The 27,969-nt window shown below is 56.1% G+C and overlaps 7 protein-coding genes and 2 non-coding genes across 9 annotated transcripts; 6 read left to right on the top strand and 3 right to left on the bottom strand.

Annotated features, from left to right (window-relative positions):
* Window positions 1-14: 14 nt before the first annotated feature.
* Window positions 15-3,201, bottom strand: BXZ73DRAFT_88524 (actin-like ATPase domain-containing protein; the record flags this gene model as incomplete). The annotated part of the gene is made up of 13 exons (XM_048024985.1): window positions 15-62; window positions 373-532; window positions 639-1,092; window positions 1,142-1,252; window positions 1,327-1,483; window positions 1,532-1,636; window positions 1,681-1,834; window positions 1,883-1,998; window positions 2,056-2,166; window positions 2,222-2,593; window positions 2,649-2,885; window positions 2,942-3,071; window positions 3,128-3,201. The coding sequence occupies 13 exons, from the start codon at window positions 3,199-3,201 to the stop codon at window positions 15-17; spliced, it is 2,229 nt and encodes a 742-aa protein (XP_047880659.1).
* A 196-nt stretch (window positions 3,202-3,397) lies between these two features.
* On the top strand, window positions 3,398-3,491 carry BXZ73DRAFT_t49. Its single transcript has one exon. It is a non-coding gene; the product is annotated as a tRNA-Pro (tRNA).
* A 4,021-nt stretch (window positions 3,492-7,512) lies between these two features.
* BXZ73DRAFT_98636 (uncharacterized protein) lies at window positions 7,513-9,637 on the top strand (the record flags this gene model as incomplete). Its single annotated transcript, XM_048027748.1, has 8 exons — window positions 7,513-7,556; window positions 7,612-7,624; window positions 7,676-7,911; window positions 7,974-8,568; window positions 8,633-8,794; window positions 8,875-9,132; window positions 9,324-9,504; window positions 9,597-9,637. The coding sequence occupies 8 exons, from the start codon at window positions 7,513-7,515 to the stop codon at window positions 9,635-9,637; spliced, it is 1,530 nt and encodes a 509-aa protein (XP_047880658.1).
* Window positions 9,638-10,721: 1,084 nt separating this feature from the next.
* Window positions 10,722-13,292, bottom strand: BXZ73DRAFT_75350 (uncharacterized protein; the record flags this gene model as incomplete). Its single annotated transcript, XM_048022198.1, has 3 exons — window positions 10,722-11,469; window positions 11,622-12,874; window positions 12,927-13,292. 3 exons carry the CDS (start codon window positions 13,290-13,292, stop codon window positions 10,722-10,724), a joined length of 2,367 nt encoding a protein of 788 aa, XP_047880657.1.
* A 1,111-nt stretch (window positions 13,293-14,403) lies between these two features.
* On the top strand, window positions 14,404-17,373 carry BXZ73DRAFT_98634 (ELMO/CED-12 family-domain-containing protein; the record flags this gene model as incomplete). The annotated part of the gene is made up of 12 exons (XM_048027747.1): window positions 14,404-14,732; window positions 14,788-14,905; window positions 14,962-15,051; window positions 15,105-15,454; window positions 15,505-15,604; window positions 15,657-15,935; window positions 15,988-16,138; window positions 16,188-16,332; window positions 16,385-16,531; window positions 16,581-16,746; window positions 16,799-17,192; window positions 17,264-17,373. The coding sequence occupies 12 exons, from the start codon at window positions 14,404-14,406 to the stop codon at window positions 17,371-17,373; spliced, it is 2,379 nt and encodes a 792-aa protein (XP_047880656.1).
* An 894-nt stretch (window positions 17,374-18,267) lies between these two features.
* On the bottom strand, window positions 18,268-20,757 carry BXZ73DRAFT_88521 (methylenetetrahydrofolate reduct; the record flags this gene model as incomplete). The annotated part of the gene is made up of 7 exons (XM_048024984.1): window positions 18,268-18,492; window positions 18,551-18,769; window positions 18,828-19,271; window positions 19,325-19,960; window positions 20,354-20,486; window positions 20,540-20,610; window positions 20,671-20,757. 7 exons carry the CDS (start codon window positions 20,755-20,757, stop codon window positions 18,268-18,270), a joined length of 1,815 nt encoding a protein of 604 aa, XP_047880655.1.
* Window positions 20,758-21,939: 1,182 nt separating this feature from the next.
* On the top strand, window positions 21,940-24,155 carry BXZ73DRAFT_88520 (tRNA pseudouridine synthase; the record flags this gene model as incomplete). The annotated part of the gene is made up of 9 exons (XM_048024983.1): window positions 21,940-22,385; window positions 22,438-22,549; window positions 22,602-22,754; window positions 22,812-22,843; window positions 22,906-23,224; window positions 23,276-23,353; window positions 23,470-23,535; window positions 23,595-23,833; window positions 23,900-24,155. The coding sequence occupies 9 exons, from the start codon at window positions 21,940-21,942 to the stop codon at window positions 24,153-24,155; spliced, it is 1,701 nt and encodes a 566-aa protein (XP_047880654.1).
* A 1,375-nt stretch (window positions 24,156-25,530) lies between these two features.
* Window positions 25,531-25,616, top strand: BXZ73DRAFT_t50. Its single transcript has one exon. It is a non-coding gene; the product is annotated as a tRNA-Pro (tRNA).
* A 467-nt stretch (window positions 25,617-26,083) lies between these two features.
* BXZ73DRAFT_42403 (lipase) lies at window positions 26,084-27,450 on the top strand (the record flags this gene model as incomplete). The annotated part of the gene is made up of 7 exons (XM_048018949.1): window positions 26,084-26,381; window positions 26,519-26,588; window positions 26,645-26,758; window positions 26,828-26,913; window positions 26,978-27,069; window positions 27,122-27,290; window positions 27,344-27,450. The coding sequence occupies 7 exons, from the start codon at window positions 26,084-26,086 to the stop codon at window positions 27,448-27,450; spliced, it is 936 nt and encodes a 311-aa protein (XP_047880653.1).
* Window positions 27,451-27,969: the final 519 nt, after the last annotated feature.

Below are 27,969 nucleotides of genomic sequence, written 5' to 3'. Positions count from 1 at the left end.
CCAGAGCGGCAGGTTCAAAGGTAGAAGCAGCGTTCTTTCAGGGCGCGTATCCCAAACATTTCCTGTGGGGTGAAGTGGCAGACGGCGTCAGTACGAGCTGGAGCAGAACACGTGTGCGGACGCCAAGCTGTGAGATGGGATGAGGGTACGCTGCCCCTTGCCCGGACCCCGGAGACGGCGAACGGGCCCGAGGTGCGGGATTTGGGGCAGATAGGCAAGAGGGGCGGCGGGGGGATCAGGAGGGAACAATAGGGGGGCGCAGGACAGGCGCGGGAGCCGTCCCATGCAGGGTCCAAGTGTCGAAACAGATGGACGTGTATGGACGTCCGGGGGAGAGGAGACGAGCCAGGAACCACGGCGCCAGGTACTCACCCAGTCTGCGCCTGTCACCCACAGGTCCGCGACGCCTTCCATCTTGCCCAGCACCGCGGCGCCCTTCCAAGCGAGCACTCGCGGGTCGACGTCTTTGGGCGGAGGGATGATCTGCACTTTCTCCATGTTCGGGACGAGCGGCGTCGCAATCGCTTGCAGTCTTGAAAGCCCGGCCGCACAATCAGACGTGAGGTGGCACAGGGAGTACAAAGAGTAAGGCACGAAAGATGAGTCAGGGTCACTGGGTGAAAAGCGAAGGCTCGTACCTGCTCTCCAGAGCATGGGCCATACCAGGCACCAGCGCGGTCCCGCCAATGACGAGGACAGCTTGAAGATATTTCCGGATCTTCTCGTCCCCGCCTGCAGCCCGGGCAGCATTGAAGATCGCTACATCGAGGGGGAGCTTGCTGGCCTCGAAGCTCACATCGATGTTGTTGTAGGGATTGAATGGGAGCGCGACCGATACCGGGACGGCCTGAGCCATCGGGGTCGGAGCGAGAGGCTTGGTGTCAAGCTCGTCCACATCAATGACCTCGACAGGAGCCTCGTCGGTGCCGTTCGTTGCTTTCTGCTTGCCCTTGGTTGCGTCCTTCTTGTCGTCCTTACCGTCGTTCTTGCCGTTCTTCCCTACCATGACATCGCCCATATCGACGTCTTCCTCCTTAGGAAGCCTGGCGGCATCACCGTCGGGAGCAGGGGTAGCGGGCGCAGTTCCTGCGGCTAGATAGCAGATGAGTATTGATGTTGCATGTATCTTGCGGAGACATACCACTAGCAGCAGGCTGGGGTGTCACGGCCAGCGACTGCCCGTCTCCGACTGGAGTCTGGGATACCGAGATTGAACCTGGTGGAGGCTCTGTCGAAGGTGCAGGCACAAGGACTGGGACCGGGAACAAGTGCTGAGTGGAAATCATCATGGCTTGTGTCTAGAATAGAATATCAGCGACGAGAAACCATGTGTGACATCGATACGTACATATCGCTCCAGAGAGAACTTGTCTGCTCCTGTACTTTGTTCCACCATCTCCTCAGTCATGTCTGGGGCACGCATGAGGAAGCGCATGCCTGCCCGCTTCCGGTCGAACTTGATCACCCGAGGCTCGAACAGACACTAGAGTCTGTCAGCAGTAGTCGGTTGACTCCAAAGAAACAAATGTACCATGGGGGCCAGGATGATCTCGTCGTATGCTCGAAGGCCGTACTTCTCAGTGGCTTTGCCAGGCCGTCGAACAGAGAAATCGTAGAGGTTCAGTGCAACATCGCCCTGGACAAGTCAGCGATTGAAATCTGTAAACTATTACGACTGACCTCTGCCAGAGTACAAAGCCGCGATTTAAGATCCTCCATGACAGCCCAGTCGTAGGATTTGGCGAGGTTGATGTCGCGGTATGGGAAACCAATCTTATCCAGCAAAACGTAAAGGAACTCAGTGATGTCATTCCCTCCCATACTCAGGATGATCCTGACAATGTCTTAGATACGTTGCAATGTCTGGTGACCATTGACTCACCTGGTATCTGCGATAACCAGGCCATCGTCGACACATGCGATGCTGGTTTGGACTGCGCCCATATCGACCACGCAGGCGTTCGAGATGCCAGCGCCATAAGTTGCAGCTAACGCCTCCTGTAGAGTGGGAAATGGTTTAGTTGCCACGCAGAGCACAGAGGAAGGCTGTAGTACTTGCTGAGCGCAGATCTGCTTGAAGCCCATATCAATGAGCAGGATCCTGACGAGGCTCTCGACATAGAGTCGGTCGTAGTAGTCAGGGATGACCAGGACAACGGAGTAGTCCTGCACTCACAATATCAATGCATGACCATAAGATGTATTATCATGCATGACGCACCTTGTATGCGCTAGGTTCTATCTCCTTCATCTTAAGAGCTTCTCGGAAGATAGCCTCTATATCATTTAACACTAGTTGTGTAGACGGATAGTCGCGAGTGTTGAGGTTGCCTCCGTAGATGGGCCAACGAACGAAATAGCCCAACTTCTCCGGGTCGGCAAGACGCAAAGCGTTCTCGCCCACCAGATACGGCTCATCCGTTGACGTCGTCCAGTCGATGTGATATGGGTCATTCATCTCGGGGATGATTTCCGGCTTGAACTGCTCATTGAAGCTCGTCGCGATGCTGGCTGAGTTGGTTGTGACTCGTAGCTTGTAGAAGCGCATGCGGTCACGAAGAGACACAGTAATAGCAGCAACTTTGGCGTCAAACTGCCACGTATGTTCAGGTCTCCGGAATTCATGAAAAAGGATGAAGGGGACGTACCGGGTCATCTGAGGCAATGGTGATGCCGTATTCATCGCCACTGGGGGCCAAGGTAGACGGGGCGGAACGCTTACGGTCATCTCGAGGACGGGAAATGCCTTCAACGTAGGTTGGAGACGGGACCGGAGCGGTGTGCTTGCGAGCAATAACATTGGGTACAACGAGGGGGGAAACATCTGAAGCGCGCCCATTCGGAGGAAACGCGAGCCCGGGTGGATGACAATGACTTTTGACCCCCTCCGAGCCTGGAAGATGCGTGAAATGAGAACGTGTAACAACAATAAACCACATACCTCTGTCGGTGTAGCCTGCCCAGCGTCCTCCGCCACATTCTTCGACTTCTGTGTCCGTACTGCATTCCTATTCCACCACGTCTGAGATTCAGACTTGAGATACGTTGAGCCCACATGCTTGGGATTGGGTCTGCCGTCGTGGCGTGAATAAGAAAATGTGCATGCAAAGCAGAGCCGAGAACGTACGCGAGAGGCACATGAAATGAAGTATATCGTAGGGCGGATTCGTCGCGTTTTGCGTTGGGAATCCCGCGGGGCATGATGCTGAACGGGATGTGGGGATGAGTGCCTAAGTGAAAGGTGGTGGCATTGGTGCAAGAGCGTGTCGGAGGTAGAACGCGTACATGATCTCAGCCGCTGCTCAAGTCTGGCCACAACCTTCGGGAACAGTTGGGGTTCGAATTGAATGTGGGACTTTAAACGACATATATAACTTAACAGCACCACGGTTTTTACGGCCTGGTGGTCTAGTAGTATGATTCCTTCTTAGGGTTTCCTGATATCGTGTCACCATTGGAGGAGGTCCCGGGTTCAATTCCCGGCCAGGCCCTTTTTGATCCGCCTCACATTGCTGCATGACTGGAATTGAAGTCCCTCGAAAGAAAACGGTGAAGTCTGCATCTTGTAGAATTATGAGATACCAGACTAATATACTATGTAACGATCCAGAACCATTGAGAACCCAGGTCTCGCGCCGTTCGCAAGCAAATAATTGTGGGTCGAGATTATTGTAAAAGCCGAACCTCTACGAAATCTACAACACCCGCGACTCCCCACGCGCTCACTCCCGAGTTCAAGGCATTCATAGAAAAAATTGACTTCGCCAAGGCTGAAACATTGAGTCGGAGTGCGCGTGGATAGTGTGCAGACTCAGCCAAGTCCGATCGTGACCGCATCGACGTCGTCAAATGCATGCGAACCTGAAGGACGCGTATGCGAGTCGGCCATCCACACTGTCGGCTATCCACAAGATACCCAGGCTCAAGGCTATGCCGTCATCGGCGTCTCTATGGCAAACTGACACCATGAGTGTTCCGATCGGAAGTGGGGTCGGGCGAAGGACCTGTGCATGCAGCTAGTAACCTTGCGTCAGCTAGCACCTCAAGCAAGACAGGATGAAATGGGTCCATAAAACTTCCGCATCGTTGGTGATGTTTGGAGCCGCAGCGTAGCAGTAAGAGGCGACGCACTGTCCAATCAAGGGCACCAGTGGTGAACTGGTCACAGTCACCGGGGAAGTGCGGCGTATGCTTGGATTAGAGATTTCGGTACGCCTACCGTAAGGCTTTGCGCTCGAGAGCTGTAAACGAGGATACAAAAAATGGGGGATCGCCAGAGTGATTCATGCTTGACGACGTCAGGGTACATGTGGAGAAAGCACCCACCAAACAACAAACTCCATTCTTGGGACGGAGATCGTTCACAGAGAGACCGTCAAATTGTCGCAACTGTTATCCCGCTGAGAGATGGTCACCAGTGTCGGAATGTCTCAACTGAGACTCTGGACAGTGCGACGATTAAACAAAGCAGGCTCCGGCCAGAGCGCCCTACCCGAGAGCGATGCGTCCCATCAGCGTGTTGCATGTTCGAGCTCGACGGAGATCCCATCTTACTTTTTCTTCTTCTTGTCCTGGCAGGCCTTGCGCATGTGAACCTTTGACAGCAACGTCCCAGGATGCATGCACGGCCGCCACCGACCCATTCACAGTAGGCCTCCGAGGACGTGCGGACCAGTAAAGCGAAGATGTGACTCTGCGCATGAGCCGTCCACATTGTAACTCATGGCCACATACGAGTCTCTATACAGCGCTCTACTGAGCACCGCGTTCCTCAGCTTCGGGCGATCAGGCCCAAGGCTGAGTAAGATGGTTGCGTGGCTGTACTAACGTCATTGTCCTACATCGTCCTTCTCCACATTACCACCGCTGCATCAAAACGAGCAACATTCGCAGGGCGAGGCGAAATGCTGAAACTACTCGGACAGAGGCGCCGATGACCGTGTGTGACCTTTCGTTGACAAAACGCTTCCGAGATGCACGAATCTTAGTCACAGACCGCGGAGGAACTGGCGAAAGTACGAGAGGGTGTCTCATTCACTTTGAGACAACCACATCACTACCACAGAAAAGCCGTAGTGAGCATCAAACATGCCGAGAACCTTGGCGTACGCTCTGCAAGCATGTAGCACTCAATTTGCGCGAAATGAGTCGTAGCACGAGCTCAACTAGAGGCGAAACGAGACCGCAACCTTGTGAAAAGGTGGCATTGAACTGGGTGTGTTTCGTCAATAAGATGTCACACGGACAGCTTTATGCGCACATACAATCTGTTCTCGCGTGAGCCCGCACGAGAGTTTTCGTCGTGTACCAGCCGGCGAGTTTCCCCCAGCCCGTACTAGAAACATTACGGAAATTGAACAGGCTTCCCGTTGCGAGAATTGGCGAGTTTTGCAAACCTGGAAGAGTGGGATCCAAATTGTCCCGGAGCCAACACTTCGTGAGTGTCTGCGACTAGAAGCGTCAGTATCTAACCTCCGCGGTGGTTGCCACCTGTACATCGCCAAAATGAAATCGAGGGGACCCCCACTGCAATTTGGAATCGGAGTGACTGTACCAATTGTTGTCGCGGAGATTACTGGCCGGGGAATCGACTCAGCCGTTAGCGTCGGGATCTAGCGGCGGCTTCGATCTGGTGGGAAAGAAAGGTAACGTGGATCCGAGGATGCCCACCTTCTCGTTTTTTTTCGAGTACTTTGAAATCGCCGAACGCCCGTGCTGTCCGAAGGGCCGAGATACGGTATCAAGGGGGAAAGAGGCTCTTTATGACTGAGTTCCTCGAGATACACCGGCACTATGTTCGGCTCCGGGGCGCAATGCAGTGTCGAAATTGCAAACATGTCGTTCGGACTCGACATGAGTAGCGCTGATTACATAGAAAAAAGCGGATCAGTTGGTCATCTTTGGCCAGCCGAGCCCAATGAAACGAGGATTGCGGGAAAAAAACGCTTTTATGTTGCCTCTGGTCATGGTCAGGAGGAATGATGCGAGAATGCCTCGTCGTTCTGGCCCTCCTGTAAGGCACCAACTTCACCAGCGCGGATCTACTACGCTTGGTAGCACGTGGAGCTGACAGAAAGGGGCCACAGACGTGAGTGGATCGACCAGTGGGAAGGCGCGAGATGGTTGGTGGGAGGCAAGGCGCGGAGGGGGCGAAGCGAGCCACGCAACCGAAACACCGGTCATTTCCTGCCGGCACGTGGCTCTGTCAGGCTTTTCAGCGGCGCGACTCCTCCTCAGATCTTCAAACGCTTCCCGGCATCCGGTCTCAGGCGTCGCGGACACCAACGGTTTGCTCCAGACGAATACGAAATGATCACCCATCGGTGCGCTCTCTCATAGCTCGGGGAGTCTTCGCCGCAGTACCAGTGTTGTCACACTCAGCGCGACTTGGCTCCTCGCCGTGTCGCGCTGCCGTCCGGTGCTCTTAATTCGCGTCACAGATCGCCTGCCTTCTCTCGTGTGCGTCAATGGGAACATATCCTGTGGGAAATACGGAACTGTGCCAGGAAGGCTGCTGTGCGGCACGGCGCCTGGAATGGCGAGTGCTCTCATCATCGCCACAAATGATCTGGCAAACTTCGCACGGCCCTCGACATCTAATTTGTTTTCTTCATACGCCGGGTCCTATAGGTGTATGTACCGGCGGAGTCGACATACTGCAGTCGACGTCGAACAACGTTTTGGTCGTCGTTGCACAATACCCCGCTGTCGTTAGATGGCTAACCCGAAGCGTCGGAACCTCTGACTAATGCAAACGATCTGGATTTCTCGCCCGCTTACTTTTCACCCCACTCCCACATTCGCGATAAGGTTCTCAAAAGACCTTGTTCCCGTGTTGGAATCGGTGTCTGTAAGTACCAAGCAAGAACGGGCCGGTGTACCTGGTCGTGTACTCAGCCCACCGGCCCCAACGGAGGACGTCCATGAGCGTAGCCACTGGCCTCCCACGTGGCATGGATTGCACAGCGAATCTCAACCCTGTTCACACTCGGCCCTGAGCGCAAGCGGGTCCGACCGTCATCCGCTCACCGCCGCGGAATGTGGCCAGCGGCCCTGCCCTAGACGGCAAGCGCCATCATGATCTGAGTTTGACGCTCGGCGCCCCCGCCGCTGGTGAGCTGCCCCTCACACACAAGATCATCCACCAAAGCATGCACATACGGATGTTTCCCACTGCGCCGGGACACGGCCCTACTGCGACGCCTGGCTCCCAAGGAACCCGCCAAGCTGCCATGGCTTCACTCAGCCATCCATGTCACCGCTCGCGCTCACAGCCGAACCGCATCGGATGCCTGGCGACCCCATTCACAATGTAGGTTGACCGGAAAAAAAGTTGCCGGGAGTCATTTATCTCAGTGTATCCGAATTAGGCGCATGCGTATCGTTTACCTCCACTACTGATGACCTCCCGACACAGCCAGAATGCCGTTTGGTATATAGGATGAGGGCCTGTCATCCCAGAGAGACACCAATCCACTCCTCTACCACTCTTCTACTCCTCGACCATATACGATGCAGGCACCTCTTGAGCGTGGCAAGGCTTGTCAGCGTTGCAAGTAAGTCTCTCTCTTCTCCCAAGTGCAGGGCCGTTCTGACATCGGTACTGCGTAGGCGTCGCAAGATGGTGCGAGCTGCTTTCCCCTTGTCAATGAATTTTTCTGACACCACAGTCCAGCGCTGCGACGGCCATCGCCCATCTTGTTCCCAGTGTGTCGCCCACAGCGACGAATGCGAATATCTCGACGGGTTCGGGCCCACGCAAAACCAACTTCTAGAAGAGCAGATCGCGCATTTGCAGTCTCGTATCGCGGATATCACTGCCGCCGCCGCACCTCTCACCCTCCACGATCCGTATGCGGCATGGCACCAGCGGAATGCGCAGCGCACGGCAAATGATCCCAAGCGGACTCTGTTAGTGTCGTTTCATTTTCCATGCGAGAAGCTGTCGCACTAAAGCCTTCTGGTGATTTCAGGGTCAGGGAGTTCGCTTTGCATGCGAACGAGTTCGGCTTCTTCCTGCATATCCACCGGTTCCTGGATAAGGTTTATGCTCAGTCGACACCGAGTCACAGCCTCACCATCCTCCTCAACGTGATCTACTTACTCGGGGCGAAGTTTTCCAACAACCCCCAGGTGCACTCTCAAGAACAGGCGTACCTCGCGCTCGCGCTCCAGCACCTCCCGAAGGCGCTACCGGAAGACCCACGCGGCGCCATATACGTGATGCAGGCAGAAGTGCTCCTTGCCAATTACTTCTTCAATGGCCACCGTCAGCTAGAAGGCGTATACCACACCAACGCGGCCGTCTCGATTGCGATGGCTTCGAAGCTCCACATGATTCGAAGCTCACGACGAAGTCGTTCCTCCGCGGAGGCGAACGCCTATCGACTTCCTCCCCCCGCCGACACTCTGGAAGAGGGCGAGCGGATCAACGGCTTCTGGACCGTCTTCATCTTGGACCGCTGCTGGGCTGTTGCCACCGGGTTGGCACCAGCCATTACGGACGACGACGCACTAGGAACTCAGATCGACACACCGTGGCCTATGGACCTCGCGATGTACCACAGCGTAAGGCGACCGTGGCGCGTCTTCCATCTGTTCTTCGACTGATTGAATTGCCTGATTCCCTTAGCACCCGTTCCCCGGTGATTATCGTACCTCTCACACCGTCAAGGTCTTCACCTCGGGTACCGACGCCGGCGCGGCATCGCCTGGATACAGCGTCCTTGCCATGCACGCGAAGGCGGTGATTCTGTATGAAATGCTACGCGACTCGCGTCCTGCTACCAGCCCTGTGAGTCCTTCCCGACGCTCTCATCCGGGCAAACCTCTGACATTCGGCGGCCGCTCGGCCGAGACGACTTAGCTTCTCAGGCTGCATTCTTGTCGCTGGACAACCGGATCGAACGGTTCCGTGAGGCGCTGCCGCGTTTGGATCTTTCCCGCTCGGACACCATAAGGACTGTGCTGCTAGCGCACACCCTTGCGCAGTGTGCAAGCATCCAGCTCCACACGCCGTTCGTCCAGGACCGTGTTACTGCAAACAGCCGCACCTACCACGCGGCCCACGCAGCGGTAGAGAACATGAAGCGAATCAACGCCTCCTTGCTCTGCGTCAACCCGTTCATGGGGGTGAGTCAGCCGCTGCTCTCGAATTTCTTGCTGGTCCCATCACGTGGTCGCCGCTGGTCTCACGCGGCGACATGCGGCGAGATCTCTCCGTTCCGAGATCCTCTCCCGCTTCTCTGCCTTCCTCTGCCCAATTCGACGACCCATTTATCTTTTCCCCTCTGATAACTCATCTCACCCGCACTTTATCGCAGATCCTCTGGGGCTCTGTCGCCAAAGTGATCTCCCAAGCGATCTCGACCGGTCACCGGCTGCGCGCCTCGGGCACACACGCCTCAGCGCGCGACATACCCACGGACGAGCAGACCCTCAAGGACGAATACGTTCGGGTGCTCGCCACGATGGAGCAGGTCACCACCTACTCGCCTCTGATGGGTAAGTGTCCCTGCCTACATACCGCTGGCGCGCTTCGCGTGATACGTCGCGGAAGAACGCTGACCGCTCATCTGTTCCACCGGTCCCCGCAGGCGCACAACTCGCAACCCTCCGCTCCCCGCGGCATGGCTGAGCAGGGGCCTGCAGTGTGCACGCCAGGGAATGTGTTCCCCATGAGGGTGCATCAAGGAACCCCACTGGGGCCGCGCCTGAGGCGACCGCGGCTTCTCAGAATACTAGACTTTCCATTCACACTGCTGTCTTCTTCCTCGGCGTCTGATCTGCGTCTCGGTCTCATTTGGTTCCTTATTTCTTGTCTATAATATTATTTCGCACGGACGGTGCAGGCTCACTGTACCTTACAACCCCCATGTAGCTATACTGCATACACCTCGATCCCGTAGCTTCCTTCCTTCTTCTTCTAGACTTCCCCTTCCTGTCTCCTTCTTGTCTCCGACAGCTATGGTTCATCTGCTCTTCGGACAGAACCTCCATGTCTCATGCCCTTCATGATGCATCCTACGTACCTATCTATTGCCAATCCACGGCTGTAGCGGCCCTCCCACGCTGCATCATCATTACCCGCGCACACAAGCTCGAGAATCAGCACAGCACGATGTCCCGCACTCGAGCGTCGCGCGATCTCATTCCTAACATTGGAGCCATGGTGATCCACATCACACATCCTCTTGGCTCGAGTCGGTGCGCGTACCGCCCCGCACACCGCACCTGCCAGGCCCGGTGGCGACGTCATGCGGGAACGGACCATCACTCGAAGCGGTGGCCGACACGAACCCGCGCGGTTCAGCGCATCCCGAAGGTACAGTACTTAATTGTGTACTGGGCTCGTCACCAACGTACATCCAGGCCAGAAGGCTGTTCATGATTGCGCCTTTATCTTCGTTCGTAGCATGATACTGCGTGTACTCAAACGTACACGCTATCGACGACCGGGAACTGCGACCCTATCGCGTGCTGCTAAGCTGCACACATGCGGCGCGCTCGACCGAGAAGCTCCAAGGTAGAAAGCGTGCCACATTCATTAGACGATGAATTAATCCACCACAACAAGGGAAACATCTGTGCCTGAAGTGCGGTACATACGGTCATATCGTACCCAACGAAGCTGTCCGTCCCATGCTCCCGGGTCGCTCGCGCGTGCATCACGCCGACCCATTGCGCCAGCATCCACCGCACTGAGGTGAGCGCATCGCTCGCTAGGCGCGGAACTTGGTCCAGATGGTCCGCAACGGCGTAGACATCCGGTTCCCGGGTTGCTTGGGGGCCGGATTCGCGCTCGCTGAAACCCCCCGCTCCCCCCGCTCGCGTGCTGCAGTGCTCGCCCCACGGGTGCCAGCATGGACCGCAAGGCCCGCCGTACGTTGTCCAGGGCGGTTCGCCACGGGCGCCTTGCCTTTGCCGCCCATCTTCGCGCAAGTCGTCGTGGGGCACCCGAATGTCAATGTGGTCTCCACAGGGCCGTTGCGCATGTCACCGAGACGCGTCGCAGAGATCGGCATCGGGCCGCCGCGCGCGCGCGACTCTGGCGAGAGCACGGGATGTGGCTGGGACCTGGGTTTCTTCGCGTCCCGGGGCAGCTTCAAGCTGAGCCGCGCGCTGATGGAGGATCCTGGCGCGCGCGCCGGCGGGGGCAGCGTCGCCATGCGCGGGGGCTTCGTGAGCGGAGGGGCGCGCACCGGCAGTGATGGGCCCTTCGGCGGGGGGGATGCTGGCCGGGCGCGGTCGCGACGACACCGCCCTTGCTCGACTCGAGGCGTGTGTTGCGTTGCACCGGCGCGCTGGGGGCCGTCCCTGGGTGTATGGACGGACGGGCAGAGCCGCTTGAGGGCCAGGGTGGAGATGGGGGCGGTTGAGAGGTCTGGTCTTGATCGAATGCGCCCGACGGAGGGTCGCTCGTGGTGTCCGGGAAGTGGGAGAAGCGGAGGGGTGACCTTACGCGTGGCGCTGCAGTGAGGGAGACATGACGCTTTGTGTGCGACGCAACGGAGTCGAGACGGGGGCGCAAGGGAGGGGGACGAGGGGTGTCTGAGGGGGCAGAAGGGCGACAAGCCACAGGAGAAGATGGACGGGAATCGAGGCACTTCTCGTCGACGTACTCGTGCAAGCTAGGCACGACGGAGAAGCGGACATTCTTCCTCTCCTTGAGAATCCCCCGAACAGGCACCCTCGCGGTTACAGAGCCAAGCGGACAACCGGGCGAGATGAGTTCGTTCGTTGGGTTCAGATTCAACGCGGGTGTGGAGGAGACTGCAGTTCTAGCAGGGATGACGAATGGAACTGGGTCGTCGAAGTAGTCCGGAAAGAGTTCTGTGCCCCAGTCGGCGGCCCTAGAGCGAGCTAGTTCTGCCCTCTTGAGGGTCGTGGTAGGTGCGAGAGCTCTGCATTCGTTGTCAGGTGCCTGGATGATCACAGTCTTGCGCCGCATCTGCTTCGCACTTGATGTAGCATGCTTCTTCGCGAGGCCGTCGGAGCACCCAACAGAGATAGATGTCGCCAGAACAGATCCATCTTCGAGAGCTGAAGAAGAGGATGAAGAATACGCAAGTGTGCCAATAGGGGACGGTGGGGGGGAGACCTCGGCATATTGGGCCCGACTTGCATGCCATTCAGCGACTAGGTCCTGAGCGAATGCCCATTCATCGTCTTCGTCTGAGAGCTGGGCGCAATTGACTGTCCCCCATCGCGTTTTGGGCTCCGTAGTAGGGCATAGAGGGAAGGAGGGCTCCGTAGGCGAGAACGGCGGAGGTGGTACGAGAGACTTAAGATTGTTGCACATCGCAGATAGACCCATGTTGAACTTTGAAGGATCGCCAGATGAGAACGGGAAAGACGGCGAGTGCAGGGTCGGGGAGCCTAAGAACGCAGAAGGAATGTCTGGGTACGAGTCAACCTCGTGAGCACTTGACGAGATTGGTGAGTCAAGAGAGAGCGCAGGAAGCGATTTCTTTCCCCGACGGACAGCGAGCGAGACACTCTGTCCGTTGTTGGGTGGTGAGTCGAGAGTGAGGGGAAGGGCGGCGGTCGAGGTCGAGAGGGTAATTGAGGGCAAGGCCGTAGGAGAACGTGAGTCCATTTGCTGAGAGCTAGGTAGAGTGAAAGAATCCCGCGAAGAACAGGTGACGGAAGATGTCGACGTTGATTGAGAAGAAGATGAGAGCGGCATGTCGATGATGATGGGAATTCGCTTGGCAGAAGCGATACATCCAGATTCGGGCAGAAGGGTGTCGCATCCAGCAGAGAAGTGGGTCGCAAGGCGAGCGGGGTCTTCGTCAGTCGGGGCGGGGAAGAAGACACGCGTTGCGATGTCCTTCGGCATTGTGTCGCAGACGAAGCTCGTGCATACGGATTCCTGACAATCAAGCGTTCAGCACGCGCATGTATCCAAGGACTAACTTACTCACAGTCCAAGCCCGTATAGAGATCTTCTCGACCATCATCACTTTGAGGCGAGGTCCGGTGGGCAAAGTAATGAGAGACCGAGAAACGTTGTCCGCGATTGGAACCACCGGCGAACGAGAGACACGTTGTGCATCGGATGTTGACCGGTCGTGGACGGACATCGTCACATCGCGTATCGAGGGAAATGGTGGGACTTCGCATACGGGATGGGCGAGTTCCACGACGCTGGGGAGACTGAGGTGAGTTGACAAGAGGGGCTCGCCTATGACGGTAGAAAGGACTTCTTGAAGGTCCAGCGTTGCCGTAGAGCCGGTGGAGGCGAGGCGGTCTTGAGTCTCTACTGCCATGGCCTTCATGGAGGGGCGCATGAAGTGGGTTGAGGCGATGGTCGTCGGGGGCAGCTTACAGGCATACAGTCACCCCAGAGGCTGACACTGCCGAACCCGAGGCTAACAGTGGGCCGCGTGAGCAACGGCATACTCAAGTTTCCAGTATCCCCACTGCTTCCAGCTTGCAGACACCATCGTGCTGGAGACGGGAGACGGGAGATGAGAATACATCCAGAATGATCTTACTGGGTGGGATCCACTGAACTCCAAATTATCGACCAAAGAAGTGGGCAGCAAGAGTTGTTGCAGGAACAAGCACTCTCTCAATGAGAGACTGAACAAGGGCGCACGGAGGAATAGCTAAGACGACGGGAGAGAGATGTCGATGATGGATGTCGATGATGTCGATGAGCGGAGGCGTTGTGGCGTTGTGACGCCCGAGGCCAAAGGCCCAGGCAATCTGGCAAACAGTTCCCTTCCCGCCTTTCCCCTTAGCCTTCCCTCGCCGCCCTTTGCTTGTCGCCAACTCTACTTCTCAGGACAGCCCTCTCTCCGTCTTCCCTGCTTGTCGGCATCCCTTGCGCTGTCCTGTGCTCTGTAACTTATCTTTGGAAAATTGTCACCGGACGCACCGCCTTCAACACTACTCCCCAATACCCTCTGTTACAGTCCTTCTCAACGCCCCCTCTTGGCCTTCAACCACTGCTCTCCCTTGCTCTCTAACGACAACGGGCTATGCTCTCCTTCCCTGCCGAGTTGCGCTAAGTTATACATCTCCATTCGCATTGCTGTCGGTGAGTATTCGAGCTGCAGTTACCTTATAGGATGAGTCTTTCTATCATATTTGCACGTCAGTCTGAGCACCTCGCGGTACACTAGATGCCAACTTCGCATATCTGACACACACTCTTCCTTCTTCCTGTTGACGACATGCTAACGAGGGTTGAAATGCAGTGCGCTTTCAATACGGAATCAGTTGGCAATAATTTGCGTCCAATGTGAGTCGTTCAGAGCACGTCGTTTTGTGCACCACTTCCAACCCTGCCTTTTCTTTCCTACCAATCCCCCCGCTGGTTCCGTGTTTCATGGCGCTGCATAGAGGTCATTAACGCGTCGTTTCCAGACATCCTAATCCATCCCAACTCCCTACATGTCCTTCCCACCAGAGGAGCGCGCCCTCCCGAATCCCCCTCCTGCGACCTCCACCACCCCCGTTGCCAATGGCCCGTCGAACGGCAAGACGTCACAAGCGGCAACGAAGGGTGGATTGGTCCCCACCAACAACGTTACCACCAAGGATGGCATCACGGTCCGGACGCGAATCGAGCCCAGTCTCGCTGTCGAGGACGTCATACGACAATTGTGTATCAGCTTGAAGCTCAAGGACCCTCCTGTCATGTACGCGTTACGGGATGAAAGCGACGAGCTAGTAACGAATGACAACTTGCGGAAGAAGATAAAGTCGAAGATGAATCTCAAGTTAGTATGTGCTTCCTAGCGTTAGCATTTACTCATAGACGGCTTGTTGCTACAGGCTTGTCAATGCTCCTGCAATTGAAGCCGCAGAGATCGTGGAGAAGCTAAGCTCGAGGGACCAGACCAAGGATGCGAAAGTTGGTCTAGCATTAATGTCGTTGCGCAAGTTGATTCGCGTAAGCTCGTTCAAACTGTCTGCTTTCCACCCCTCTCAGCCCTTGCGCGTTCTCAGGAAGAGCCATTTGCAAACGAGTTCCTGCAACGAGACGGTCTGCATGAACTCATAGACGTCATCAATACATCCTACGGGAACACACTTGCTGTATGTTTTTCTTTAAACCTGTGCGATGGGCTCTGTTGACACTATCGCCGCAGTATGCGCTAACTGCCATGCAGAACCTGATGGAGTTAGACTACGGTTGGGCGAACCTTGACAACAACTTCATATTGAAGGTGGTCCAGATTCTGTCGTCGGAGCAATCCCTCATCAATGTTTGCCGACCTGCAACTGCGATTCTCAAGAAACTCGTGGAGGCTGATCCTGGGGCCGCTTCGGGAAACCTCAACAACCCCGGCTCAAGCAGGGGTCCACCAAGTCCGCCCCCTGGATCCGTATACAGGTATGGCTTCGATGTCGTCTTTGAGCAGATGCGGAAGGAACGGAGGCTTTTGGAGACGGTTGTGAGTCGGTTGGGTAGTGCGGACACGACAATGGCTCTGTACAGGTGCGTCTCGCAGTTCGCCATGGTCGAAACATTCATTCATGGTGTTTCAGTATGATGTTGATCAACTCATTAATGGCCCACGCGAGTGATCCACGATGGGACGAGTTCATCGCCGAAATAGAACGATTGAATGTCCGGAAGGCTGTTATTGTAGGTACTTGCGATCCGGCACACGCTTAGTTCTAATTCATCTGCCCCCCAGCGGCTCATGTCTTCACATACCATAGAAGACTTGACCTCATGTATCCTGGACTTCCAGGCCAACATGGTCCGTGTTACGTTCCGCAAGAAGACTACCCTTGTCGAACCCGACTTCGAACCGCTGCACAGCTCGGCCCTGCAGCTCATCTGGGAGAAGAGTCGGTTAAATGAAGAACGTGAGGATGCCAACACTTTCATCAAGTGGAGACAGATTGGTTTCGATTCGGAGGACATTGGAATAGAGTTCCGCGAAGTTGGTGTGCTTGGTCTTGATTGCCTGGTATGTTGTCCTTTTAAACCTCTGTACGCAGCCAATTTACATTTGTACGCAGAAATACTTTGTGGAGAAGGATCCCGATTACTGGGCCAAGGTTGTTCAAGAGCAGCTCAGTCGACCAGAGGAGCGACGATGTCCGATTGCGAAAGCGTCGAATGAAGTCACCGACCTCTTGTCGGAACACTGGGCAATCTATGCGCCGGGATGTACGTGTTGTCCGTTACTCCTCATTGCTGTTCTAAGCGAGCGCCTTAGACTCCACATCGACAACATTCCAGCCGTTCTTCCTCAACTTCCCCAAAGTACACTCCCTTGCGTTGCACTTCTTCTTGCGCATGTGGAATGAGAGCGCATCCTCCACCGGCGACTTCCCCCGTCTCGTGGCGTTGACCCGTAGCCAGTGCGTTCTCTTGGTCGATGCTCATTTAACACCTTTAACACCCTTTTCCCAGAGTCAAGGTCGCTTTGAAGCGGGAGAATATCCGACCATGGCATGAAGTCGAACAGGAGTTCCTGGAATGCGAGTATCGCTTAGTTCGCGATAGGCAGATGAAGGAACTCGAGATGGAAGACGACATTATGAGCAAGGTTCCCATTCGGTGAGCGCATACGTTCGTTGCCGGAGGACATGGTCTCACGTCGCAACAGAAACTTGCGCGCCAAGTTGTACAAGGAGTCTTTCGAGTTCGTGCGCCAGCAGCGCATCCACTGTCTACTTGACGGAGCCTGGTTTATGAACGGTATCCCCATCGCGTCTGGAGTCTCAAGAGAAACAATGAGGCGACCAACACGACCTTTCCGTTTCCTTCGGCTGGTACGTTGCTCTGATTTTAATGGTCGTAACCCTGGTTAACGGTCGTGTGCAGGACGCGGGACTCAAATATCTCCACTTCGTTGACAGCGCCGTGAAGTTCCCCGTCCGCAAGGGCCTAGAAGACCTCCCCGAGCGCATCGAGATCGCGATGATCTCCGAAGTCGCGACCGGCACCTCCGCGCCTTTCCCGCACATCCGCAGCGAGATGCAGGTTGATCTCCCTGTCGGCCCCGGGGCGCCGATGGCCTCCGCGCTTTCCTTCTCGCTCCTCAGCACCACCAGCGGGGGCTCTCTCGCCGACCAGATCGCCTCCGACCAAGCGCAGTGGGCCGACTGGACCGACGGCCTGAACATGCTCCGCCGTGACGGCGGCCACGTAGCCTCGCAGGAGACGGAGCTCTTCGTGCAAGCGTTGACCGAGATCGGGCTCAAGATCAAGTTGCTTGGTGCGTCACCCTCATCCTCCTCTTTCTTCCCCGTCCGGGCCGCGGGCGCTGACCATCTTTCTGGTTTCCAGATCTCTCAGGAGAGAAGGTCGAGATCCCCAGCGGACTCGTTGCCGGCCCGCCACCGATGAACAGCGATTTCTTCTTCTCGGACCTTTCCTACGACCCCACCGCGCAGTAGCCCCTACCCCTTCTATTCCTCCCTGGTGCCCACCCTACCTTCCCCCTTCCGCCCGCTGGTTGGCAATGCTTCATGTATCCCGCTGCGACATATGGGTTCCCTGCCGTGATCTTGGTCGTTTTCGTGTAAATGGATGTTCGCGCCGCCCGCATGCGGGCCGCGCATGACCGAGGGACAAAGCGCCCTCGCCGAAGGTGTGCATATGTTGTAGTATCGTACCGCGTAATATTCCCGCCCTGTCCAGATATACCACTCCCGTAGGAATACAGGAATACACGTCTCGTCTTCTCCTCGCCTGATGAAAGACGGATGACGTCCCGGGCGGGCTCGGAGTCAGGGTTCTTGGGCGAAAACATCGAGCTGACATGAGAGGACGTGACGCGCAAATACGAAGATACATCGGTGACCTCTACAGCATAGTCAGGGTCGAGAGCAATAATATACATGCAGTTGGATGCAAAGTCCCTGCGGCGTGGAAAAGGGCAGGGTGGAGTCCAGACGATGAGTAGATGCAGTTGATGCAGGGATGATGTGAGGTTGGTACATGCTGGAAGGATGCGTGTGTGAGCGATGATGCGGAAAGCTATGACATACAAGCGAACAAAGACGGGAGATACTAATGGCGGGGCGTACTAGATGAGTAGAGAGCAGGAGCGGGGGAGTGTGTGTTACTCATTCGGCGGCGAGCGGGGATAAGGAGGGTGGGGGTTGAACCCGGTGACGATGCTTGGAAACGATAGAGCAAGCCAACCGTGGGCTGGCAGTTTGTTGAACTGCCAATTATGTTTGAGAAGATGCGAGAGAGAGAGAGGAAGAGCATGAGAGCATGAGGAGGAACGTAAAGCAGGCAATCGGCGCTAGATGTCGCGAAGGAGGTGGAATGGATCCGCAAGTCTAGTTGGTGTGACCGTTCGCGAAATCGTTGGTGGATGGGTACTTGGCGGAGAACTCGGCACCGGCCTTGAAGAACGGCTCAAAGATCGCGTCGGGCTTCTTGTAGTCGTTGTGGACCACGTTCACGAGACAATAAGTGTCCGTGATAGCGTCGATCAGCTTGCGCGACGAGGAGTCCGGCTCGTAGAGCTTTGCCCACTGACGGCCGAGTTCAAAGGCTTCGTCCTAAGTATCAGATCGTCAGTCACTATAATATGATGACTAGCAGACGTGTTAAATTCACCTTCCAGGCCATGAAGCTGATGGCCTCGACGATGGTGGGCTGAACGATCTCCTTGCCTGGGAAGACACCCCAAGTCACAGCGTTGGGACCATCCGAGTGAGTGTTGGTGCGGAGGTCGCCACGGTTGTTGATGACGTAGTAGGTAATGTTGATATCACGCTCGATGTGAGGGATGAGCATGTCCAACAGCTCCGGGGAGACGAAGAACTCCAGGTACGCCTGAAGGGGCAAATGGTGAGCAATGAGACCACACAAACAGCCAATGGGATATACGTGCCTTCTGGTACACGTATCCGTTTGCAGGACCCCAACCGTGGATCTTGTCGCTGCTCTTGGCACCGTCGACAGCAGGCTGCGAGTTGATGGTGAGGAAACCGAACTCGTTCAGCCTCGCAAGCTGGGTTGCGATGACGGTGGTCTCGCTGGATGGTGCCACATCGGACCAGGGGAGCGCTTTCAGCTTGCCCATACAGAACTGGGAGAACAGCGCCCGGATCTCCTCGACAGAGGCTGGCGATCCCCAGAGGGAGAGGGCGTCGTCCTTCGAGTGCTTGAGCATGATACCGTAACCATCGATCTCTCCGTAAGCGGGTGAACGGGAGTCTCCGAATCGACCGTTCGGATACTCATCCCAGTTCTCAGTGCGCGAGAGATAAGACCGAGTACGGTTGGCCCAGAAGATAGGTCGAGTGGTCTCCGTGCGGCGGTTGGGCGTGAGCGACTGTATATGATCAGTCAGAGGTGTGCTCAGCGCATATGGAATATAATGCACACCTGTCTCCAGGGGAGGGGCTTCACGACATCGATGCGAGGAACGAGGTTGAGCTCTTCGAGCAACATCCTGCAGCCCTTCTCGAGGTTCATGGTGTAGAAGTGGAGGCCTTTGATGCCGATGTCCGCGGCGAGGATCTGCCTGCAGAGGTCTGCGACGAGCTTGGTGCCCAGGTCCCGGACCTTCTCGTCGTTGTTTTTATGGGGCTCCAGCTCGTCCAGTAAAAACTGTGGGACAGTGATGTTGGCCATGGCGGTCGCCTTCTGGAAACCATTCCATGTTTGGATAGGCATAATTCCGGGCACGATGGGCACAGTGATTCCGGCGGCCCGTGCGGCACGAACCCAGCTCACAAACATGTCGACGTCGTAGAACATCTGTGTGAAGATGAAGTTCGCGCCAGCATCGACTTTCTCCTTCAACCACTGCATCTCTTGCGCGGCCTCTTCGGGCGGGAGCTGGTGAGTTTGCGGGTAGCCTGCGACTGCGATATCGAAATAGTCGTCATGGTGCTTGCGAATGTATCGCACGAGGTCGATTCCGTACGCGAAGCCACCTTCAACGGGTTCCCACTCCTTGCCCACCGGGGCATCACCACGGAGCGCGAGGACGTTGCGGCAGCCGTGTAGCTTTGCTTCCTGTAGCGAACGTAATCAGAAACCCAGACGAGCGGAGAACACGACCCTCTTATTCAGCCAAAGCATGCGGCTCGCGCGCAGGGACGGGTCCCATTGCGCGACAACGTGTCCGACCCTCGCCCACACTTGCGAATACAGCGTCCATAGAGGCTTAACGTCTGCGTCACGATGACGGCGGCGTCAGGCCTCTCGACTGAAGTATGCTCTAGACCGAGCTCTCGAGAAGTTGGTTCCAGTATGGCTTCCATGCAAACGGGCAAGGATGGTAACATGATGATGAACTTCAAGCATCCGTGCCCACCTCGTGCCCCCTGTACGTACACTATGCACATACCCATGTGTGCCGCTCATGCGCAAGGGGATTGATCGCACGAAGTTGAATGAAAGACTCACCCGGAGCGCGATGTCCACCTTCTCTTTTGGCATGGCCGTGCACGTCAGATGCATGCATGTCTCGATCCCGATGAGCTTCTGACACGTTTTGACGAGCTCCGAGGTGAGCTCTGACGTCCGTCCTCCGGCGTTCCTGGTGGGCGTTGTCTGCATATCCGCCGCTTGATTCGAATATCGAAGACCTACCATGTGATGTCGACGAACTCGGGGCCCATTGCGCGCATGCGCTCGATGCGATCGAGAAGGTTTTGCAGGCCCTAGGGCAAGCATGGCGTGAACAAAGTTGCAAAAGCGTCTAGCGGCGGCCGGGGGCCTACCTGCGCCGTCCTGGGTGGGAAATATTCGAAGGACCACCAGATGCGGTCCTCCTTGTTGGCCTTTTCGATCTTCTGGCTGATTTTCATGACTAGTCGTGATGTCTAAGGAGAGGAATTATAGGATCTATGTATTCGGGAGGAGGACAGCCAGCGAAGGGGGATGGGGGTGGGGACAGAGAGCACGAGGGGCCACTTTGCAGAATCGTGCCAGTTTCCTCGATCACATTTATAGGCCACTTCCCCAGGCGCTCATCCGGGTCTTCCCCACCGTCGACCTTTCGCTTCGATGCCTCTTCCCCACACAACCAGCCTCGCCCGGCAGACTGCCTCGAGCCTGGCATGCGTCTTCGCTTGTGCAATGTGGTCGGCACAGATCTCTCGCTTGCTGCAGCTGCCTCGGGCCTCGTCTTTCCAGAGATGGCGCGTGGAACGTGTGTGCCAGGCATCGGCCAGCTACATACTGTCTTGGGTTTACATCCAACTTCAGGTCTCAGGCCTCAGGCCTCAGGTATGTGCCACCGAGTCCCCGACTAACGGCGTACGTTCAGAATCTCGTGGAAATCAGCACCGACTAAGGGGTTCTTGCCGGGCCACCTCGTTGTGCACAAGGACGCGATGGTGAGTGATGGCAGGTCACCCGGGGTCCAGACCCCTTCACGATATGCGAATATCGCGGGCTGTTGGCATTGGCGAATAGCAATGAACGATTCTGTCTTGACGGTGCGCTTCGTCCAGCACTTCACATGATCCGCCGCACCGGCATCCCATCCCAGAAACTCCTCATACTAGAGATGCTACGTCTCAAGAGTGGACATATTCACGGTCATTCGTTCCAGAGACCTGTGGATACGTTTGATGTGACAGTGGGCAACATCTGTAAGTAATATCTGTGGCTTCTTCTGCACCTCACCGATACACACTGGTACTGCGCACGGGCTGCATCAGGAAGATTATAATGTAGTTCTATCTGCGACGCGTTATATGAGAATGTGTATGTAGCAGCGGTCAATCAGTCGTGATACTGCCTGTTTGGTATAAGAGGGTGCTTGAGATTTTGTGTATGTATACTTCGGTTTGTTTAGACGTCTGGGCCGTTGAAAACGAGAGCCTCGCGTGGGCGCCTGTACTGGCATGCTTCCTCTTCGAGCGGTCAGCAGACTGTTCCGCCATCCTCCCTCCTCCTTTCTAAACTACCGGGCGCATGCCCTCGAGCCTCCTGCCTGCTCTCTACTTCGGCGAAACAACGCACTGATACGCGCATCATACAACATGGACGTCGACCAAGTCGGCCTCTCAGATCCGCCATCCGCCCCGAGTCCGTCCTTGAAGCGACAGCAAGAAAACGCGACGGACGTGGACTCGGCCTCAAAACGCACAAAGATCATTGCCGGGGAGCCTGAAGGAGTTCAGGATGCAGCGGAAGAGCGCGAATGCGCGCCCGAACCGTCCGGGGCTGCAGTGGTGGTGGAGGCAACTGGTGCTGCACCCTTGGGAACGAACGAGGAGGGAGACCGGGCAGGTGGGGGGAAGAAGAAGAGGAACCGGAATATATCACGGAAAGACTTCAAGGAGTCGCGTCGGGGGAAGCGTCGGGGGACTCGCGATGAAGCTGAGGGACAGCCATCGAGCGGGGAGGCCAAAGCACCGCGGCTGCCCAAACGACCTGCGGCTCTCCTGCTTGGGTTCTGTGGGGACGGTTTCAATGGCATGCAAATGTACGTACCGTCCCTCGTTCCGAGCATTTGTGTGCCCACGCGCGCGTCGCAGCCAGGGGACGGGAGACGCAGCCTCTGGAGTGCGAACTATTGAAGGAGTGCTCTTCAATGCACTGATCAAGGTTGGGGCGGTCTCGCAGGACAATTCGGATAACCCGTCAAAGGTATGTCATGCGTGCAAAACTGAGATATGGGGTATTCAGGTCGCGAATACAGGTTGCTCTGGGGCGCGCAGCACGCACAGACGCGGGTGTACATGCGGCGGGCAACGTCGTGTCCATGAAGCTCATCACCGAGATTCCAGGAGTCCCAAACCTGGTCGAGAAGATCAACGAGGAGCTACCGCCAGAAATTCGGCTATGGAACATCGTGAGTACCTGTCGTATCATCCCATGAATTGCATGTCTCTGAAGATCCATGCCGTAGATTCGTGTTCAGTCTTCATTTAATGCACGAACGTACGCGTGTTTCATATCCTGGGACCCATGCCCGGCCTTGCTGACTGTAGGAATGATCACAGATTCTGCGATAGCCGGAAATATACCTATTTCTTCCCCTCCTACCTTATGATCCCACCCAAACCAAAAAGCGGACTCCACAAGAGCCTCATAGAGCAAAACTCAGATTACTCAACCCACTCATTTTGGGAGAGCGCGCCCTCTGACTCGACACCAAGAGACGACCTTGCACGAAAGCGTGCCTATCGCGTCACACCAGAGCAAATTGCCGTGCTGAGGGAGACAGCAAAGAAGTTTGAGGGATCCCACAACTTCCACAACTTCACTGTCCAACGCGACTTCAAGGACAGGAGCTGTCAGAGGAACATGAAGTCCATTGAAGTGAGTCCATTCGCACATCTCTGAACTTGAGTTGATGCTCGACGCCGGTAGATTCTCGACCCTGCCGTGTACGGCGACACTGAATGGATCGCAGTCATGCTGCACGGACAGAGCTTCATGCTCCACCAGGTAACTTCATCTCGTTTGCTTGAATTACCCTTTCCCGCGCTAAACGGACCCCCTTCAGATTGTGAGAACACAAGCGACTGTTGGTAATGGCCCTACTCACCGGCATCGTCCTACAGCGTAAAATGATCGCTGTCCTCACCCTCGCTTGCAGAACTGGGACTCCCTCTCAAATCATTGAAGAGGTACCTATCTTAGCCTCTCTGGGCAGGTCGGTATACTCAACGTCTCCTTCACACTTCAGATGTACGGCCCCCGGCAGGTCTCGGTACCAAAGATGCCCGCGCTCGGTCTTTTGCTCGAGTATCCCATCTTTGATACCTACGCCCGAAAGATAGCGGAGACCGTCAACGCCAAGGCGAAGCCGACGGATCCCGAATATCGCCTCCCGATTGACCTGGAAGCGCATCGCGAGCGGCTTGACGGCTTCAAAGAGGAGTTCATCTACCCCCGGATGCGCTCAATCGAGGACCAGTTCGGCATGTACGTTCCCCTCCAGCTCCACCTCCAGTTTTCCAACCCGCGTGCTGACCACGTCTGCTTCCACAGCTTCGACGACTGGGTCCGGTGTATCGACGCTTACGCCGGACGCGACTTCGACTGGCTGAACCCCAAGGGCGTCATCCCCTCCACCGCGGTCATCAAGTCGACTGAACGTCGACTCAATCCTTACCGAGGGAAGAAGCGCTTCGACCTCACTCTGTTCCCCAAAGACGGCCAGCTGCCGCTGGAGAAGGACGAGGCTGACGATGACGAGGGAAAGGTGTCGCTGAATAAGGAGGAGCTGGCCGACATGGAGGGCTGAGGAGGCAGGCTCGAAGTTGAGTGTACAGTCCAGCTATCGTCATTATTACACTATATTCCCCCTTCGCCATGAGTCTGTGCGACGTCAAACCCGGTGATACGAGAAGACTTGGATATTGTTCACGGTGGCTCTGCCCAGCTCTGCCCCTCGTGGATAACCGGCTGTCTTGCCTGGTGAGAACAAAGCCATGTCCCGGTGTTTGCCCATCGCGCTCACTCACTCTTGCCGTCGCAGATTCAACGCAAAACTGTCCGACATGCCTGTGAGTGTTTGGATCTTCGGAACATACCCCGGGCTTACACTAGAATATGTACAGCTAGTGGTCCTGTTGGCCCTCAAGAAAGATGGCTGTTACTACAAGGAGGGAAAACTGCACATTCCCCCATGGGCATTCAGCCGCGTTCACTAACCCTTCGTCTTCTGCGGTACTGTGAAGCACCTCCAACAAGGCTCCGTGTACCATCCTAGTCCACGACGCCGACGTGAGAAGCCGCACCAAATACCTCTCCGCGACTCGCACACTCACCAGGTACGCTTGCAAAGGTGACACCGTCCTCGTCAATAACCACATCTCCCGCGATGACCTCGCCTCGTTTTTCACCGTCTCCGACCGCCCTTAGCGTCAGGGCTGTTGCACCTTCAGCGGCCTCGACATAGACGTCAGCAGCCTCGCGCGCCCAGGCCCGCACGCCCGGCCACGGCCCTCGTCGAGTCCAAGCCCTACAGGCTGGGCCATGAGACGATGAGCTTACCGGGATCAAACTATTACCACAACGTGAGTGCGGCCGCCGACCGAAATAGAAGGAATTAACCTTTCGGGTTGTCCTCAGTCTTGCCCGTGAGTTCATAGCTGTGTGTGACGTGCAAGTTCTTGTCGGGTCTCCTCCTCTTTTTGCCGTCAGGGTGCCTGCCGCCGATGTATACAGTGGAAGTTGGGGACTGTGCACAGAATGTTAGTACTGGATCGCTTTATATCTTTGTGACAAAATACAAGGACTTCATGTCCGAATGGGGAGTCGGGAACTAGTGGAAATAAAAGGTAATGCATGTTTTATTACTCTAGGCACTAGATATACAGCGTATTTAGCACATGCAGCAGGACATGCAAGTACGTACCGAGTGGATCAGAGTGCGATCGACTCGATGTTCTTGAAACTGTCGATGCCGAAGGAAGATGCGCTATGTGCGAACTTGGCCAGACGACTGCAGGGGCTGTGATGTCCGCCGCACCCTATAACATACACGGCGCATCAGTGTCCTTCGGATATAAGCTAATAGACTAGTTTTTTTGGGAGGTTGGGTGACCCAAGGAGCTAACCATGTCCCCATGCACAATGTGCATTATATTAATAAATACTGCTGCATAACTATCAACGGCCTGGTGGTCTAGTAGTATGATTCCTTCTTAGGGCTTGTCGAGGCATTTGGAGGAGGTCCCGGGTTCAATTCCCGGCCAGGCCCTTTTGCGTCCACCTTTTATTTCCCAGCTGCATGCATTGGCACTAGCATCATCGCCAAGTATGGTGCGCCACCGACATTCTCGCACGGCGTTCCATGCATATGTGCTGTCCATCTTTTCCCACTCCGTTGTAGAGACAGCAATGGTGCGACAGCATTCTCGACGTCGGAGGGCACAAGCACAAGGCTTCATCATGTCGGTCAGTGCATGTTCCAACACTTCGGAGATGCATGCAATCTGACCGACATAACGCGACAAGCGAGGACTTTGACATGTTCGCTCCAGCTTCCACATTGCCGACATTGTGATCAGCACGCTCGCGTTCATGAGGCCGCTTGCGTCACAAGGGCCTTCTTTCCGCACTGGCGACTCGCAGGGCTGATGGTATAAATGCCGCGCACGGTGATCCTGCCGTCTTCGCCTCCCTGCCCCAACACAGACCGCGCTCCAGCGTTGCACGTACCCCGCCATGCTCTTCCCTCCTCGAGTTCGCCGCGTGGCCACGCTCCTCGCTCTGCTCTTTGCGGCGGCGGCGGCGGCCCCACCAGCTCTCGGCGCAGCCGTCCGACCCCTCCCACGAGGGGACGCGCCCATCACTCCTCTGACCTCCGCGGAGGTCGCCGCCTTCGCGCCTTACACGCACTTCGCCAGCACCGCGTACTGCAGCCCGGACACGACACGCACCTGGACGTGCGGAGCGAACTGCGACGCGAACCCGACGTTCGAGCCCGTCGCGTCCGGCGGTGACGGCGCCATCACACAGTTTTGTACGTCCTTCGCGTTGCTCATTGTCTCACGTGCTCCGCAGCTGTTCCGTGTCTTGCGTTCGGAGCTGCCTGCGCTCCGCCGCGCACAGTGGACTTCGCGTCCGTCGTACTCCCCACTGATGCTTGCATTCCCACAGGGTACGTTGGCTTCGATCCTGCGCTCGGTGAGGTCATCGTTGGGCATCAGGGCACCGACATCGAAGCCATGTTAGTCCACTTGCGCTGGGAACACTGAATCGCGCGACGCTCATCCTCTCGCGCAGCATCCCTGTCCTGACAGACGCCGATATCGTGCTCACGCCGCTCAGCCCGACCCTCTTCCCGGGTGTGGGCCTCGATGTGCTCGTGCACAACGGCTTTGAGGGCACGCATGCTAGGTTCGCACACGCGTACCACACTATATTGCCCATCGGTCCCGTGCACCGTCATCTGACGCGCGTTCGCAGGTCTGCACCCCTTGTGCTCAAGGCGGTAACCTCTGCGCTCCAGCAGTTCGGTGCCACGAAGGTAACCGTGGTCGGGCATTCGCTCGGTACGTAAGCTTTCCGGAGAGCATTCACATGCGAGTGAAGACCGAAGCTGATGTCACCTTGCAGGCGCCGCGATTTCGCTGCTCGACACGGTCTTCCTCCCGCTGCACCTCCCGAGCAACGTGACGACACGTTTCGTTGGGTACGGGCTGCCACGCGTGCGCAACAATGTCAACGTCTTCTCCATACCTTATCAACCCCACAATGCAGGTCGGCAACAAGGCTTTCGCGAACCTCGTGGATGGCTTGGGGGAGTCAGTCACGCACATCGGCAACATGGAGGACATCGTGCCTGTCATCCCACCAATTGCCTTCGGCTTCCACCAGCCCACGGGAGAAATCCACATCATGGACAACGGCCAGTGGGTGTCCTGCCCGGGTATGTTGACTTTCGTGTCTCCCGCTCTCTATACTTGACTATGCGCTTCCCAGGCCAAGACAATCCCAGCCCCGAATGCGCCTTCGCGTCCGCGAATGTTCTCCATTTCAACGTGTCTGATCACGACGGGCCTTACGATGGCATTGAAATAGGGTGCTAGTTTCTATGTCGCGGTGTCTCGTTTGTTCGGATGTGTTCCACAGATAAGGTTGGGCTCAGTCACAGCCCGCCCCATCACGTGATCAAAATGCGTCCGTCTGGGTGGAGGATTCATTGTAAACCATGTACTTTTCTGAATGAAGCATTTTCTCCTGGTTTGTTTCCGGAGGATTGTACTAATAGTATTTGGCTACAACTCCCTGGAGCTCCTTTTGGCGAGAGAAGGCGGGAAAGGAAGTGGCATCGTGAGCGGTGCCATCGCAGACGAGCGCAGTTCAGGCGTCAATAAAAGCGCCAGGAAATGGAGTTTATTGAGTAAGCCTGTCAGAATGGCATTGGCATACAACCATGGGTCGAGTTAGCACCGCAAAAGCGTCCAGGTTGAAGAACCTAGGCAGGTGTATGAAGAAGAAGGTCTTGAAAGCGAGTGTAAACAAGGAAAACCTGGTATGGATATCATACCATCTCTTCAAAACCTCTTATTGAGCTCGCTATGCAGCCCCCGGTGCCAGTGGAGCGT

Source organism: Epithele typhae (assembly GCF_022376455.1).
Source record: "Epithele typhae strain CBS 203.58 chromosome Unknown BXZ73scaffold_8, whole genome shotgun sequence".
NCBI lineage: Eukaryota > Fungi > Basidiomycota > Agaricomycetes > Polyporales > Epitheliaceae > Epithele > Epithele typhae.
The sequence above is the reverse complement of the archived record's forward strand: the minus strand, read 5'-3'. Positions and strand labels throughout refer to the sequence as shown.